This window comes from Mesoplodon densirostris, chromosome 2 (genome assembly GCF_025265405.1).
Source record: "Mesoplodon densirostris isolate mMesDen1 chromosome 2, mMesDen1 primary haplotype, whole genome shotgun sequence".
In the NCBI taxonomy this organism is placed as follows: domain Eukaryota; kingdom Metazoa; phylum Chordata; class Mammalia; order Artiodactyla; family Ziphiidae; genus Mesoplodon; species Mesoplodon densirostris.
In genome coordinates, this window is record NC_082662.1 from 141,264,426 (window position 1) to 141,282,798 (window position 18,373).

At 36.9% G+C, this 18,373-nt stretch overlaps 1 protein-coding gene across 1 annotated transcript in view; it reads right to left on the bottom strand.

Annotated features, from left to right (window-relative positions):
* Window positions 1-12,411, bottom strand: part of LOC132476356 (zona pellucida sperm-binding protein 3 receptor-like) — a 57,443-nt gene extending 45,032 nt beyond the window's left edge. Inside the window, exons 1-3 of the mRNA XM_060078254.1 lie at window positions 12,270-12,411; window positions 11,149-11,328; window positions 10,491-10,590 (exon numbers count right to left, since the gene is read on the bottom strand). Coding sequence (XP_059934237.1) covers window positions 10,491-10,590; window positions 11,149-11,328; window positions 12,270-12,411 — 422 coding nt within the window. The remainder of the gene's footprint in view (window positions 1-10,490; window positions 10,591-11,148; window positions 11,329-12,269) is intronic.
* Between the last annotated feature and the right edge of the window lie 5,962 nt (window positions 12,412-18,373).

An 18,373-nucleotide genomic window follows, 5' to 3' on the forward strand; every position in this document is an offset into this window, starting at 1 on the left:
TTTCTGGAATACCTGAATAGACAACAAATCATCCCAAAATTGAGACAGTGGATTTTGGAAGCAACTGTAGACTTGGGGTTTGCTATCTGCATCTAATTTGGTTTTCGTTTTATGTTTATCTTAGTTTAGTATTTAGAGTTTATTATCATTGGTAGGTTTGTTTATTGATTTGGTTGCTCTCTTCCTTTTTTTAATATATAGATACATATTTTTTTTTCCTTTTTCTCTTTTTGTGAGTGTCCCACTGTATGCTTCTTTGTGTGATTTTGTCTGTATAGCTTTGCTTTTACCATTTGTCCTAGGATCCTGTCTGTCCTTTTTTTTTTTTTTTGTACGGTTTTTAGTGTGTGTTATCATTGGTGGATTTGTTTTTTGGTTTGGTTGCTCTCTTATTTCTTTCTTTCTTTCTTTTCTTTTTCTTTCTTTTAACTTTTTTATTTTTAATAATTATTTTTTATTTTAATAACTTCATTTTATTTTTTCTTTCTTTCTTTCTTTCTTTCTTCTCCCTTTTCTCCTGAGCCATGTGGCTGACAGGATCTTGGTGCTCAGGCCAGGTGTCAGGCCTGTGCCTCTGAGGTGAGAGAGTCGAGTTCAGGACATTGGTTCACCAGAGACCTCCCGACCCCAGGTAATATCAAACAGCAAAAGCTCTCCCAGAGATCTCCAACTCAAAGCTAAGATGCAGCTCCATTCAATGCAGCAAGCTATAGTGCTGGACACCCTATGCCAAACAATTAACAAGACAGGAACAAAACCCCACCCATTAGCAGAGAGGCTGCCTAAAATCATAAAAAGGTCACAGACACCCCTAGTCACACCAAGGGACATGGTCCTGCACACCAGAAAGATAAGATCCAGCCTCATCGATCAGAACACAGGCACCAGTCCCCTCCACCAGGAAACCTACACAACCCACTGAACCAACCTTAGCCACTGGGAGCAGACACCAAAAACAACAGGAATTAAGAATGTCCAGCTTGTGAAAAGGAGACCCCAAACACAGTAAGGTAAGCAAAATGAGAAGACAGAGAAACACACAGCACATTAAGGAGCAAGGTAAAAACTCACCTGACCAATAAAGGAAGAGGAAATAGGCAGTCTACCTGGAAAAGAATTCAGAGTAATGATAGAAAACATGATCCAAAATCTTGGAAATAGAATGGAGAAAATACAAGAAACGTTTAACAAGGATGTGGGAGAACTAAAGAGCAAACAAACAATGATGAACAACACAATAAGTGAAATTAAAAATTCTCTACAGGGAATCAATAGCAGAATAACTGAGGCAGAAGAACTGATAAGTGACCTGGAAGAGAAAATAGTGGAAATAACTACTGCAGAGCAGAATAAAGAAAAAAGAATGAAAAGAATTGAGGACTGCCTCAGAGAATTCTGGGACAATGTTAAACACACCAACATTAGAATTATAGGGGATCCAGAAGAAGAAGAGGAAAATAAAGAGACTGAGAAAATATTTGAAGAGATTATAGTTGAAAAGTTCCCTAATATGGGAAGGAAATAGTTAATCAACTGCAGGAAGTGAAGAGAGTCCCATACAAGAAAAATCGAAGGAGAAACCCGCCAAGACACATATTAATCAAAATATTAAAAAAATTAAATACAAAGAAAAAATATTAAATGCAGCAAGAGAAAAACAACAAATAACATAGAAGGGAATCCCCATAAGGTTAACAGTTGATCTTTCAGCAGAAACTCTGCAAGCCAGAAGGGAGTGGCAGGACAGATTTAAAGTGATGAAAGGGAAAAACCTACAACCAAGATTACTCTACCCAGCAAGGATCTCATTCAGATTTGACAGAGAAATTAAAACCTTTACAAACAAGCAAAAGCTAAGAGAATTCAGTACCACCAAACCAGCTTTACAACAAATGCTAAAGGAACTTCTCTAGGCAGGAAACACAAGCGAAGGAAAAGACCTCCAATAACAAACCCAAAATAATTAAGAAAATGGTAATAGGAACATACATATCAATAATCACCTTAAATGTAAATGGATTAAATGCTCCAACCAAAACACATAGACTGGCTGAATGGATACAAAAACAAGACCCGTATATATGCTGTCTATAAGAGACCCACTTCAGACCTAGGGACACATACAAACTGAAAGTGAGGAGATGGAAAAAGATACTCCATGCAAATGGAAATCAGAAGAAAGCTGGAGTAGCAATTCTCATATCAGACAAAATAGAATTTAAAATAAAGACTATTACAAGAGCCAAAGAAGGACCCTACATGATGATCAAGGGATTGATCCAAGAAGAAGATATAACAATTGTAAATATTTATGCACCCAACATAGGCACACCTCAATACATAAGGCAAATGCTAACAGCCATAAAAGGGGAAGTCAACAGTAACACAGTCATAGTAGGGAACTTTAACACCCCACTTTCACCAATGGACAGATCATCCAAAATGAAAATAAATAAGGAAACACAAGCTTTAAATGATACATAAAATAAGATGGACTTAACTGATATTTATAGGACATTCCATCCAAAAACAACAGAATACACTTTCTTCTCAAGTGCTCATGGAACATTCTCCAGGATAGATCGTAGCCTGGGTCACAAATCAAGACTTGGTAAATTTAAGAAAATTGAAATCGTATCAAGTATCATTTCAGACCACAACACTATGAAGCTAGATATCAATTACAGGTAAAAATCTGTAAAAAAATACAAACACACGGAGGCTGAACAATACACTACTTAATGACAAAGAGATTACTGAAGAAATCAGAGAGGAAATTTTAAAAATACCTATAAACAAATGACAATGAAAACACAATTACCCCAAACCTATGAGATGCAGCAAAAGAAGTTCTAAGAGGAGAGTTTATAACAATATAATCCTACCACAAGAAATAAGAAACATCTCAAATAAGCAACCTAATCTTATACCAAAAGCAAGTAGAGAAAAAAGAACAAAAAAACCCCAAAGTTAGCAGAAGGAAAGAACTCATAAAGATCAGATGAGAAATAAATGAAAAGAAATGAAGGAAGGGCAGACAGCAGAAGCAAGAAAACTACAATCCTGCAACCTGTGGAACAAAAACCACATTCACAGAAAGATAGACAAGAAGAAAAGACAGAGGGCTAGGTACTAGATGAAGGAAAAAGAAAAAAACCCAGAAAAACAACTAAATGAAGGGGAGATAGGCAACTTTCCAGAAAAAGAATTCAGAATAATGATAGTGAAGATGATCCAGGACCTCGGAAAAAGAATGGAGGCAAAGATCGAACAGATGCAAGAAATGTTTAACAAAGATCTAGAAGAATTAAAGGACAAACAAACAGAGATGAACAATACAATAATTGAAATAAAAACTACACTAGAAGGAATCAGTAGCAGAATAACTGAGGCAGAAGAACAGATAAGTGACCAGGAAGACACATGGTGGCATTCACTGCTGCAGCACAGAGGGAAAAAAAAAAGAATGAAAACAAATGAAGACAGCCTAAGAGACCTCTGGGACAACATTAAATGTAACAACATCCCCACTATAGTGGTCCCAGAAGGAGAAGAGAGAGAGAAAGGACCTAAGAAAGTATTTGAAGAGATTATAGTGGTAAACTTCCCTAACATGGGAAAGGAAATAGCCACCCAAGTCCAGGAAGCACAGAGAGTCCCATACAGGTTAAACCCAAGGAGAAACACGCAAAGAAACATAGTAATCAAATGGGCAAAAATTAAAGACAAAGAAAATTATTGAAAGCTGCAAGGGGAAAACAACAAATAACATACAAGGGAACTCCCAAAAGGTTAACAGCTGATTTCTCAGCAAAAACTCTACAAGCCAGAAGGGAGTGGAACAATATATTTAAAGTGATGAAAAGGAAGAACCTACAACCAAGATTACTCTACCCAGCAAGGATCTCATTCAGATTCGACAGAGAAATCAAAAGCTTTACAGACAAGCAAAAGCTAAGAGAATTCAGCTCCACCAAGCAAGCTCTACAACAAATGCTAAAGGAACTTCTCTAAGTGGGAAACACAAGAGAAGAAAAAGACCTACAAAAACAAACCCAAAACAATTAAGAAAATGGTAATAGGAACATACATATCAATAATTCCTTAAACGTGAATGGATTAAATTCACCAACCAAACAAAGGCTTGTTGAATAGATACAAAATCAAGACCCATATATATGCTGTCTACAAGAGACCAACTTCAGACCTAGTGACACATACAGACTGAAAGTGAGGGGATGGAAAAAGATAATCCATGCAAATGGGAATCAAAAGAAAGCTGGAGTAGCAATTCTCATATCAGACAAAATAGACTTTAAAATAAAGAATGTTACAAGAGACAAGGAAGGACAAAAAGTAATGATCAAGGGATCAATCCAAAAAGAAGATATAACAATTATAAATATATATGCACCCAACAGAGGAGCACCTCAATACATAAGGCAACTGCTAACAGTGATAAAAGAGGAAATCAGCAGTAACACAGTAAGAGTGGGGGAGGTTAACACCTCACTTACACCAATGCACAGATCATCCAAACAGAAAATTAATAAGGAAACACAAGCTGTAAATGACACAAAAGACAAGATAGACTTAATTGATATTTATAGGACATTCCATCCAAAAATAGCAGATTACACTTTCTTTGCAAGTGCGCAGGAAATATTCTCCAGGATAGATCACATCTTGGGTCACAAATCAAGCCTCAGTAATTTTAAGAAAATTGAAATATCAAGCATCTTTTCTGACCAAAACGCTATGAGATTAGAAATCAATTACAGGGGAAAAAACGTAAAAAACACAAACATATGGAGGCTTAACAATACATTATTAAATAACCAAGAGATCACTGAAGAACTCAAGGAGGAAATCAAGAAATACCTAGGGAGAAATGACAATGAAAACACAACAATCCAAAGCCTATGGGATGCAGCAAAAGCAGTTCTAAGAGGGAAGTAATAGCTATACAAGCCTACCACAAGAAACAAGAAAAATCTCAAATAAACAATCTAACCTTACACCTAAATGAACACACAAAACCCAAAGTTAGCAGAAGGAAAGAAATCATAATGATCAGAGCAGAAATAAATGAAATAGAAAGAAAGAAAACAATAGCAAAGATCATTAAAACTTAAAGCTGGTTCTTTGAGAAGATAAATAAAATGGATAAACCATTAGCCAGACTTCTCAAGAAAAAGAGGGAGAGAACTGGAATCAAAAAAATTAGAAATGAAAAAGAAGTTACAACAGACACTACAGAAATACAGAGCATCCTAAGAGACTACTACAAGCAAATCTATGCCAATAAAATGGACAACCTGGAAGAAATGGACAAAATCTTAGAAAGATATAACCTTCCAAGACTGAAGCAGGAAGAAACAGAAAATATGAACAGACTAATCACAAGCACTGAAATTGAAACTGTGATTAAAAATCATCCAACAAACAAAAGTCCAGGACCAGATGGCTTCACAGGTGAATTCTATCAAACATTTAGAGAAGAGCTAACACCCATCCTTCTCAAACTCTTCCAAAAAATTGCAGAGAAAGGAACACTCCCAAACTCATTCTATGAGGCCATCATCACCCTGATACCAAAACCAGACAGATACTACAAAAAAGAAAATTACAGACCAATATAACTGATGAATATAGATGCAAAAATCCTCAAAAAAATACTAGCAAACAGAATCCAACAACACATGAAAAGGTCATAGACCACAATCAAGTGGGATTTATCCCAGGGATGCAAGGATTCTTTAATATATGCAAATCAATCCATGTGATACACCATATTAACAAATTGAAGAAGAAAAAACATGTGATCACCTTAATAGATGCAGAAAAAGCTTTCGACACAATTCAATACCCATTTATATGATAAAAACTCCCAGAAAGTGGGCATACAGGGAACCTACTTCAACCTAATAAAGGCCATATATGACAAATCCAAAGCAAACATCATTATCAATGGTGATAAACTGAAAGCATTTCCTCTAAGGTGAGGAAAATGACAAGGACGTCCACTCTCACCAGTATTATTCAACAGAGTTTTGGAAGTCCTAGCCATGGCAATCAGAGAAGAAAAAGAAATAAAAGGAATAAAAATTGGAAAAGAAGAAGCAAAACTGTCACAGTTTGCAGATGACATGATACTATACATAGAGAATCCTAAAGATGCCACCAGAAAACTGCTAGAGCTAATCAATGAATTTGGTAAAGTTGCAGGATACAAAATTAATGCACAGAAATCTCTTGCATTCCTCTACACTAATGATGAAAAATATGAAAGAGAAATTAGGGAAACACTCCCAATTACCATTGCAAAAAAAAAGAATAAAATGCCTAGGAATAAACCTACCTAGAGAGACAAAAATCCTGTATGCAGAAAACTGTAAGACACTGATGAAACAAATTAAAGATGATACCAACAGATAGAGAGATATTCCATGTTCTTGAATTGGAAGAATCAATATTGTGAAAATGACTGTACTACCCAAAGCAATCTAGAGATTCAATGCAATCTCTATCAAATTACCAATGGCATTTTTTACTGAACTAGAACAACTCATCTTAAAATTTGTATGGAGACACAAAAGACCCTGAATAGCCAAAGCAGTCTTGAGGGAAAAAAACCGAGCTGGAGGAATCAGACTCCCTGACTTCAGACTATACTACAAAGCTACAGTAATCAAGAAAATATGGTACTGGCACAAAAGCAGAAACATAGGTCAATGGAACAAGACAGGAAGCCCAGAGATAAACCCACGCGCCCATGGTCAACTAATCTATGACAAAGGAGGTAAAGATGTACAATGGAGAAAAGACAGTCTCTTCCATAAGTGGTGTTGGGAAAACTGGACAGCTACATGTAAAAGAATGAAATTAGAACACTTCCTAACACCATACACAAAAATAAACTCAAAATGGATTTGAGACCTAAATGTGGGACCAGACACTATAAAAGTCTTATAGGAAAACATAGGAAGAACACTCTTTGACATAAACCACAGCAAGGTCTTTTTTGATCCACCTCCTAGAGTAATGGAAATAAAAACAGAAATAAACAAATGGGACCTAATGAAATTTAAAAACTTTTGCACAGCAAAGGAAACCATAAACAAGATGAAAAGACAACCCTCAGAATGGGAGAAAATATTTGCAAATGAATCAACGGACAAAGGATTAATCTCCAAAATATATAAACAGCTCATGCAGCTCAATATTAAAGAAACAAACAACCCAATCCAAAAATGGGCAGAAGACCTAAATAGACATTTCTCCAAAGAACACGTACAGATGGCCAAGAAGCACATGAAAAGCTGCTCAACATCACTAATTATTAGAGAAATGCAAATCAAAACTACAATGAGGTATCACATCACACCAGTTAGAATTGGTATCATCAGAAAATCTACAAACAACACATGCTGGAGAGGGTGTGGAAAAAAGGGACCCCTCCTTCACAGTTGGTGGGAATGTAAATTGTTACAGCCACTATGGAGAACAGTATGGAGGTTCCTTAAAGAACTAAAAATAAAATTACCATATGACCCAGCAATCCCACTACTGGGCATATACCCAGAGAAAACCATAATTCAAAAACATGCATGCACCCTAATGTCCATTGCAGCTCTATTTACAATAGCCAGGACATGGAAGCAACTTAAGTGTCCATCAACAGATGAATGGATAAAGAAGATGTGGTACATATATACAATGGAATATTACTCAGCCATAAAAAGAAATGAAATTGAGTGATACGTAGTGAGGTGGATGGACCTAGAGTCTGTCATACAGAGTGAAGTAAGTCAGAAAGAGAAAAACAAATACCATATGCTAACACATATATATGGAATCTAAAAAAAAAAAAAAAGGTTCTGAAGAACGTAGGGGCAAGACGGAAATAAAGGCACAGACCTACTAGAGAATGGACTTGAGGATATGGGGAGGGGGAAGGGTAAGCTGTGACAAAGTGAGAGAGTGGCATGGACATATATATACTACCAAACGTAAGATAGATAGCTAGTCAGAAGCAGCCACATAGCACAGGGAGATCAGCTCGGTGCTTTGTGACCACCTAGAGGGGTGGGATAGGGAGGGTGGGAGGGAAGGAGGCACAAGAGGGAAGAGATATGGGAACATATGTATATGTATAACTGATTCACTTTGTTATAAAGCAGAAACTAACACACCATTGTAAAGCAATTATACTCCAATAAAGATGTAAAGAAAAAAAAAGAAAAAACAGGCTACAGACTGGAGGAAAACACCTGCAAGCCACATATCCAACAAAGGACGAGTATCTGGAATATATTAAAAAAGAAAAAGAAAAAAGAAAACTCTTGAAACTCAGCAGTAAAAGCCAAATAATCCAATTAGAAAGTGGGCAAAATATGTGAACAGGTATATCACTGAAGAGGATACAAATGGCAAAAAAGCACATAAAAAGATATTCAACATCATTGGCTATTACAGAAATACAAATGAAAACCACAATAGATATTACTACACACCTAAAAGAATGGCTAAAATAAATGGCAGCACCAAATGCTGGTGTGGATGTTATGGATCAGTCTTACATTGCTGATGGGAACATAAGATGATTCAACCTCTCTGGAAAACAGGCAGTTTCTTAAAAAACTAAACATGTAACTACTATGTGACCTACCTAGGCATTTATCCCAGAAAGATAAAAATGAAGACTTACATTCACACACACACACACACACACACACGCACACACACACACACACACACAAACCTGTATGTAAATGTTTATAGCATCTTTATTCCTAAGGGTCAAAAATGAAACAACCCAAGTATACTTCAACATGTGAATGGCTAAACAAATTTCATTCCATGGAATATTGTCTCAGCAAAAAGCAGAACAAAGTATCCAAACATAACAACTTGGAAGAATTTCAAGAGAATTATGTTGAGTGATAGGTCAGCCTCAAAAGATGACATGCTATGTATGTGATTCCATTTATATAGCATTTTCAAAATAACAAAATTATAGAAATGGAGAATGGATTAGTGGTTGCCAGAGGTTAGGGAAAGGGGAGGGAGGGAGTTGTCTATATAAGGATAACACAAGGATCCTCATAATGGAACTGTTCTGAATCTTGACCACAGTAATGGTCACACGTATCTACACACATGATAAAATTGCATAGCATTAAACACACACACACTCAGAGAAATGAAATCTGAATAAGGTGAATGGATTATATCAATGTTGATTTCTTGATTGTGATACTGTACTACAGTCATGCAAGATGTTACCATTGGGGCAAACTGGAAAAAAATGGTATATAGAATCTCTCTTTTTCTTATAACTGCATATCAATCTACACATCTCAAATTAGTAAGTTTTTAAAAATTACACAGAAGTTTTATTTTCCCATCTAAATAGGCAAAAATTCAAAAGTTTGAGAAAATACTCAATTGTAGAGGTGGTGTAGAAATAGACATTTGTTTACATTACAAAATTGTACAAAGTCTATGAAGAGAAATTTGGCAATATTTATCAGTATTTTAAAGTACCTTCTCTGTGATCCAGCCACCCTACCTCTGGGAATTTATCCTACAGACCTAACTGCATGCATGTAAAATAACATGTACAGAAAATTAGGCATCGGGACATTGTGTGTAACAGCAAAAGAGTGGAAACTCACAAAAGTCTATCAATAGGAACCATTAAATAAACTATGATAAGCTATGATACATGCATTGGAAAACTATATAGCTGTAAACATACATACACAAAATGAGGAAACAGTACATGAATATCAAAGATCTCCAGTACATATTTATCTCAGTCTGAGTTGCTATGACAGAATATCATAGACTGGTTGCTTAAACAACAGAAATTTATCTTTCACAGTTCTGGAAGTCGGAGATCAGTGTACCAGCATGATCAGGTTCTGATAAAAGCCCTCCTCCTGATTTGTAAATGGCAGTCATCTTGCTGGGTCCTCACATGGTGGAAACAAAGAGAAAGGAAACTAGCTCTGTGTTTCTTCTTATATTGGCACTAATCCCATCATGTGGGCTCCACTCCCATGACTTAATTAACTTCCTAAGGCCTTATCTCCAAATACCATCACACTGGGGATTAGGGTTCAACATATAAATTTGGGGAGGATACAAATATTCAATCCATGGCAATATTGTTAAGTGACCAAAATAAAAGCAAGGTTCAAACTAACATAAGCAGTCTGCTGTCTTCTGTGTTGATAAAGGAGACAAAATATTAATAAAAATATGTGTACTCACTTGTATTTACATATGTAAACACAAAAAGAAAAATCAGAAACTAAAGTCACTTGTTGTCAGAGGGCAGAGAGGAATGAGATGGAGTGGAAGTGAAAGTTCTGGATGTATACCTTTTTACATCATTTTATTTTTGAAACATGAGAATGTTTACCTACTTATAAAAACTAATTGAAAAGAAAAGTATTGCTTCTGGATTACCTTATACTTACCCCTCTGAGCAGCTGAATTCTATAGTTGAACCAAAAAGAAAATCTGTCTTAACTTCCACTTTCCCATTGGGTAAGTCTTCTAGGTTTCTGCATTGTTTCTCTAGGAGGAAAATGAAAATAATGACTAATGAATACAATTACTGACAAAACTAGGGGGGAGAAAACCTGATTGATTGGCTTTAACTTCTGCTTCCACATAAAGCCAGAAAATTTTTTCAATGCTTATTTTTGATCCTGACTTATTGAATTTTTTATTTTGAGGAAAAGTAAGTGTAAACATTTATTCCATTTTTTGAATACATTTTAAAAAGAAGAAAAAAATGTGCTCAGATTTGCTTGCTCAATTAGATAAGTGTGATAATAAAGGATGTGCTATATGGACCAGTTATCCACACAAATGTATGTTCTCAAAAATATATGCCCTTGGTCACAGGGAAACAGAAGGAAAAAAGGGAAATAGATTCTATATATTTACTGTTAGAAAAATATCTCAGTGTATATTCCAAACTGACTTTCTCCATATACTGTAGGTAATGTTAATTTTGAAGACTACGTTGATCAAAGATTTTCATTTGAATTAAAGAATTTATTAAGTTCCTAAGATAACTTGCCCAAATAAAACAAAAGTACAGGTGAGAAAACAAATGTTGATACTTACTAGCACAAAAAGCACTATAGTCCCATGAGCCTTTACCATTACAAGTAACTAAACTTGAACTGATTTTACTATAGCCAGGATGGCAGGTGTATCTCAGTGTAGTTCCACTTTTGAAGTCTGTGTCATACAACTTCTTTATCGGAGAAGCAAACGGTAAATAAGGTGGAGGACCACAATTGCCTGGATACCAAAATGACGAGGAGAATCAAGTTATAGCTTGGGACACAGCATCTCAGTTATTCAGTAGTAAGACATTTAGAACAGAGATCATGCTTTTCTCCTTCCTCATGACTCCTATTATCCCACTGTTCAATGAACACAGTGAACAATCCATAATCCATGTTTGTTACTTGATGGTGATGACAATAATAATGGAAAAAGGCAGAAAAATTCATCCATCCTCTCCTGTATATGTGATAATTTGTCAGAAAATGGATGAACAGACCTGAATTTCATCATGCTATTAGATTCCCCAATCTACCTACTCAGAACATTGGCATCTATACCATGCCATATAATCCTATCTTCTTGCCTGAGCAAAAATATATCTTTTATTAATAATAGCATTATATAAGATTAGTTGCCTCAGGAGTCAGGAAGGAGGAGATATTTCCTTTATGTCCTTTTGGACCTTTTGGATTTTGAATAGACTGCTTATTTGAAAATCAGGTGTTTTTCAAAAAACATCACAAGGTAGAGATGCATTAAGTTCTTAAAACATAAAGTCTTAATTCTATTTCCATGGGAATAATTAAATAAAGGGGCAGGAGCCCCAGCACAATTACACCCATCCCACTACTTTCTGAAGATCCACACAGGCAATGAAAGCTCTTCATGGTCAGGTGGCAGATAATATGTGTTTATTCCAAGTCACGATTTGCTTTGAGGTTAGATTGTTTGAAGAGTTCCTGGAGAGAAAGTTCTAAAAGGGAGTAGCAAAAGTGACCATAAATAAACCTTTTTTGGGGGGAAGGGGGATTATAGCAAATTTCCCTAAATTTCAGGTGGTCAAATACACTCTACAATGTTAAAGATAGGTATCTATTAGTCATTTCTTATTAGGATGTGTTGATGAACTCAGCTGTATAGTAACAATCTGACCTTGTCTTCCCATTACTCACCAAGAACAGTTGCCAACAGAGCAGCGACCAAGGTCATTTGGAACAGAGTTGGATCAGAGACTCTCCACAGCCCAGAGAAGGGCCTGGCTCCCATATTCCCTTTTGTATCAGGGGCCCCATGTGGAACTCTTGGTGGACACATAATCTGATGTTTCCTCAATATTTCTCTGTTGAAAGAACTCATCTTAATAAATAGTTATTGAATTCCCACTTGTCATAATCACTAGGAAAAAACATGAGAACCATCCCTTCAAGGAGATTATAACTGAATGTACAAGAAGAGACATTAAGCACAAATATTTGCAGTAAAATATAGCATATATTATCTGCTTCAGGAGCATATTCAGGAGGTCAGTTATTTCCAGGTAGAGAGAAGGGAGTGGGCTTTATGGATGTGGCTGCATCTGAGGTAGCAGATGTTGCTAAGAAATTTGGAGCATTGGATGCAAGACATTTTATGCCAGAAGTGAAAACTGAGAAAGATACAGCAGTGAGGTATAGAAGGTAAAGGTTATTTCTGGGCAACAGTACTTAGTACTTCTATTTGTTTGGCACGTAAGGAATGTGTGATAGGGAAAAAATAGTGAAAGATAGAAGGACTGATTAGAACTGGGATTTATTGAGTTTTCAGTGCCAAGATCAGGAGTTTGGTCCTAGGAAATGGACAGCCACTGATTTTTCTTTGTTTTGAGTGACATGATTGCTGTGGTTTTGAGGGATCACTGTGACAGAGTTGGACAAGATAGACTGAAAGAGGCAGAGAGAAGAGACAGGAAGATTGATTTAGAAGATTACTGCAATTGGCCAAGTGAGCCGACGGAGATGATATGAACAAGGAAATGGCAGAAGAACTAGGGAAGTGGAAGCAAATGAAAGAAAAGCGAGAAATGATGAGACAGAGAAAAGGAGTTATATCTATCGATCTTTTATTTACTTATCTTTTATTTACTTATATGTCCATTTATATCTATGTAAGTTTCTTATGGCAACTATCACCAAGAACAATAATCCATTGGGTCAATTCAAAATTTTCAAAGCATCAGTTTTGCCACCAAAAAGAAAGAAAGGAAGAAAGAAAGAAAGAGAGAGAGGAAGAAAGGAAAAGAGAAAGGGAGGGAGGGAGGGAGGAAGGAAGGAAGGAAGGAAGGAAGGAAGGAAGTGGGGGAGAGAGAGAAACATTGCTGGTGTGTATCTTGGTTCTGGTCATTCATTAACCAGAGACATCTTTAATAGCCTTATTGGGCTGTTTTTACCCCATAAATGGGAAAAACTTCACATACCCTTAGTTTACTTAAAAGATAGTCCTTATATCTAAAGTGATATATGAAATTAACTTTCAGTAAAATACAGGATTTCACTTTTTACTCTAAAACCTGACATAGATTGAGATGGTTTCATATTCACCCTCAATTATACTAATTGTCAGCAGATGCCCACTTAAGTCAAAGCAATTTTCTCACTATTTTTCCCAAGGCTGTCACCGTGCTCCTTGGCGGGGAGAAGCTTATGGTATCCCTCATACTGTATGCAGAAGCTTAACTCTTTGACTGAGTGAAGACTCAAGTCAGATTCTTAACTTTCTAAAACTTGTGATCATTCCACTCTTCCAACCCCACCTCCTGCTACCTGCATACTCACATAACCCTACGCCACATCCTACATGCCCTATTCATGACTTCAGTTCTGCCAAAAATTCAATCAACATAATAACAAATTTGTTTACAACAATTAATGTTGAATGTATATGGAATAAATCAGCCTGGTCTAAAAGTGTGAAGAAATAAAAATCTTCACACTGCCCCCCTTCTCCAGCACAGGGTAACCATCTGTTTGCTTGGGATTGAGGGGGTCTTCCAGGATGTGAGGCTTTCAGTACTAAAACTGGGACAGCTGCAGGAAAAGTGGGACCATTGACCACCTTCATCCAGTTCTCCTTTCCGTGCTCCTTAGAAGCCCTCTCTCTCTCTCTACCACCTACCTCTAAACCAGAGAGAGCTGTCTCAAAGACAAGTTGTACATGATGAAAACCAGACAACTCAAAGCTAACAGAAATTTTCAAAAGCATTAAAATCTTCCCAAGAAAAAAAAATTGTAAGTTGTCAGTAAGTCAGTAATTTGGTAGCTGTAGTAAATTGGTCATTTAGTGAAATTAACAAAAATCTTAAAATGCTAAAATATTGGCAAAAAAGTAAATGGCTTTCAAAAAATGTTTAATGACACCTTACAGTGAAAATGTTCCCTAAAGATCTCTATATATGTACTTAAATTCATAAGAAAAATATATGCATTGAATTTATTAGGAAGAAAGCCTTTATAAATGCATTCATTAAAAACAATAGACTCGGGCTTCCCTGATGGCGCAGTTGTTGAGAGTCCGCCTGCCAATGCAGGGGACACGGGTTCGTGCCCCCCGGGAAGATCCCACATGCTGTGGAGCGGCTGGGTCCGTGAGCCATGGCCGCTGAGCCTGCGCGTCCAGAGCCTGTGCTCCGCAACGGGAGAGGCCACAGCAGTGAGAGGCCCGTGTACTGCAAAAAAAAAAAAATAGACTCGTAAGAACACTAACCCTCATGTGACACATTGGACCGTTTTAAAATGGTGCTAAAAAGTATATTCTCATGACTCTCTTCAGTAAAAACATATTTGTATTCTTGAATATATTCTGGAATTTTCAAACACTTTCCTACTGTCTTACCCGCGTCCACATCATCTGCTCTCTCACTGTTTCCTCCATCAAATCCCACTCATTTTCCAGACACATCTCAAACACTGGTCCTATCCTCCATTCCAGCCTCCACATTCCAGTTACAATTTAGTGTTTAGAATTCTATTCTAATTCTGACTTGGATTACAGCTAAAGTCAAAAGTCTGTCTTTCCCCTAAACCATAAACTCCTTGAAGTGAGAGAGTGGGTTTTCACTCATCACTGCCTTGCACAGAAAAGGTGCTGAACAAATGTTTTATAAATTTAAATTCAAAAGTACACAGTGACAAAATATGTTTTAAAGGGAAAAAGGTTTCATGTGCACTTCTATCCTTATATTGTGTGTGTGTGTGTGTGTGTGTGTGTGTGGTGAGATTGTATTTATCTTAAAGATAGGTACATCTTTATTTTAATAAGAAACTAACAGGTGATTTTATTGCAGGTTCCAAGATTCCCCTTCCTCACCTTTAACCTGAGTCTTTATATCACCAACCAGGTAATGGAGAGCAATGACACAAGACCAGTAAAAATAGAGTGAGAGAGAGGAGTAAAAAATGCTTCTCCTCTCTCTGCAGTTCACAGCCAAGTTAGGTAATGACAGCAGAGGGAAAGTGGTGAGGAAATTATTTCACTCCTTTTACCTCAACCTCACAAGGCCACAGCCAAAGTGCTATCCACAGAGGAGGACAGTGTTTGGCTGGAACCCAGGTGTGAGCTCTGGAGTCAGACCCAGGCCATGTGGGTTTTCATCCTGGTTCCACCATAAAGGAACTATATTGCCATAGCAAGATACTCAGTCCTCTAAGACCCAATTTACTTTTTTATAAAGTAAGAATGATAACTAGAAAAATGGTACAGATGAACCTATTTACAGGGCAGGAATAGAGACATAGACGTAGGGAATGGATGTGTGGACACAGGGTGGGTGGTAGGATGAACTGGGAGATTGGGATTGACGTATGTGCACTGCCAGGTGTAAAACAGATAGCTAGTGGGAACCTACTGTATAGTGCAGGGAGCTCAGCTTGGTGCTTTGTGGTGACCTAGGTGGATGGGATAGGGGGTGGGTGGGAGGGAGGTACAAGAGGGAGGGGATATATGTAGACATATAGCTGACTCACTTCATTGTACAGCAGAAACTAACACAACACTGTAAAGCAACTATACCCCAATTAAAAAAAAAAAAGAATGATAACTATACAATTCTCTCAGAATTGTTGAGAGAATTAAATAAGAATATTTCCTGTAAAGGGCTTGGCATGGTGCCTGAAACATGGTAAACATCAAGAAAAAAAAATGCTGGCAATTGTTCAATCTAGGGAAGAGAGGAATAGAATTGGAATTAACATGGGACTCTGGTGGAAGGTGAACTCCTAGAAGACAAAAACATCATCACAATAATGATATAAAATTATAATGATGGGTGGCTGAAATTCCAAGGGTCTTTAACCCAGCCCCAGTGCAGAGGAAGTCATGTTGGACTTGGGCCAGAAGCCTTGGTCTGGCCTTCATTATGGCTCATGGTAATAGTGAAACCCAGTGCCACACCCAGAGCAGCAGTGCTGGCGTGCACAGGGGTCCATCCTGGGCTTCTTCTTCCCTCACCTTAACTGTCTTCCTGGGAGTAACTCATCAACCCCATGGCTTTGACCATCATCCATGAATCACTCAAAGACCTCTGGGCCCAATTGTCTCCCATAGGTGCAAAAACTTACATGCTCCACAAACTCAATTGTTAATAAAAATCTTATTCTGCCCTCTTTCCTCCCACATGTAATTATTTTATAAAAGCTTTACTGAGAAATAATTCACAAACCATAAAATTCATCCACTTCAAGTGTAAAATTCAGTGGCTTTTAGTATTACATATTCACAGAGTTGTGCAACCATAACCACCATCAAATTTTAGAATATTTTTATCACCCCAAAAAGAAATCCTCTACCCATTAGCAGTCACTCCCCATTTCTACCTTCCTCCCAGGCCCTGGCAACCACTAGTCTACTTTCTGTCTCTGTGGATCTGTCTGTTCTAGTCTTTTCATATAAATAGAATCATACAGTCTGTGCATTTTTGTGACAGGCTTCCTACACTTTGTATAACATTTTTAGGGTTCATCACTGTCACAGGACCAGTACTTCATTCCTTTTTATGACTGAATAACATTCTGTTGTATGACTATTCCACCTTTTGTTTATCCATCCTTTATCTGATGGACATTCGGGTTGTTTCCACTTTTGAGATATTATGAATAATTCCGCTATGAACATTCATGTACATTTTGTGTGTGTGTGGACACTTGTTTTTATTTTTTCTTGAATGTATACCTAGGAGCAGGATTGCTGGATCATATGGTAACTCTATGTTTAATATTTTGAGGAACTGCCAAGTTGTTTTCCAAAGTGACTGCATCATTTGACGTTCCCACCAGCAGTGAATGAGGGCTCCAGTTTCTCTGCATTCTCTTGTAATTGTTTTTTGTAGCTGTTTCTCTTTTTTCATTTAGCCAACCTAGTGAGTATGAAGTGGTACCTCACTGTGGGTTTTATTTACATTTCTCTAATGACTAATGATGTTGAACATCGTTTTATTTGCTTATTATTATATGGATATCTTCTTTAAAGAAATGTGTATTAAAATCATTGGCTCATTTTTAATTGGGTTTATTGCCTTTTTATTGCTGAGTTGTAAGAGTTCTTTATATATTCTGGATACAAGTCACTTGTCATCCTGTGGGCTTTCTATTTATTCTTGATGGTATCCTTTGAAGCACAAAAGTTTTTAATTTAGATGAAGTCCAATTTATCTATTTTTTAATTTTGTTGCTTATTTATCTAAGAAATCATTGCCTAACCCAACATCATGAAGATTTACACTTATGATTTCTTCTAAGTGTTTTATAGTTTTAGTTCTTCCATTCAAGTCTGAGATCCATTTTGAGTTAATTTTTTTATGCTTCTGTTTATTCTAGTTACTTTACTTTCACTCTCCTTTTACGACCAGTTTAGGTCAGAGAGGAGGCAACAAAGAGAGAAGTGGTTGAAAGAATGAATTGGCAACCAAAATAGGACTATGCCATGCTCAACCAAGGTAGAAGAGAATTTCAAGGCAGAAGAGAACAATGCCAATTACAGAAAATGAGGGAGAGAAAAGACGTGAGGAAGACTATGGCTTCTTGCTTAAAAGACTGAATAGAGGATTACCAGTATCCCCTTGCTCTCAAAGACTGATAGCAGGTGGATGAAGTCTCCAGAGAGAAACCTAACAATTTTGCTGAATGTAGACTCTGAAAACCAGATCTCCTCTCACTGAACCACCCTTGCCCTTCCAGGAAACTTGAATTACTTCCTGCTTCTTCTCCCAGATGTGAGAGATGGGCAGAAAACCAACCAACACACATAT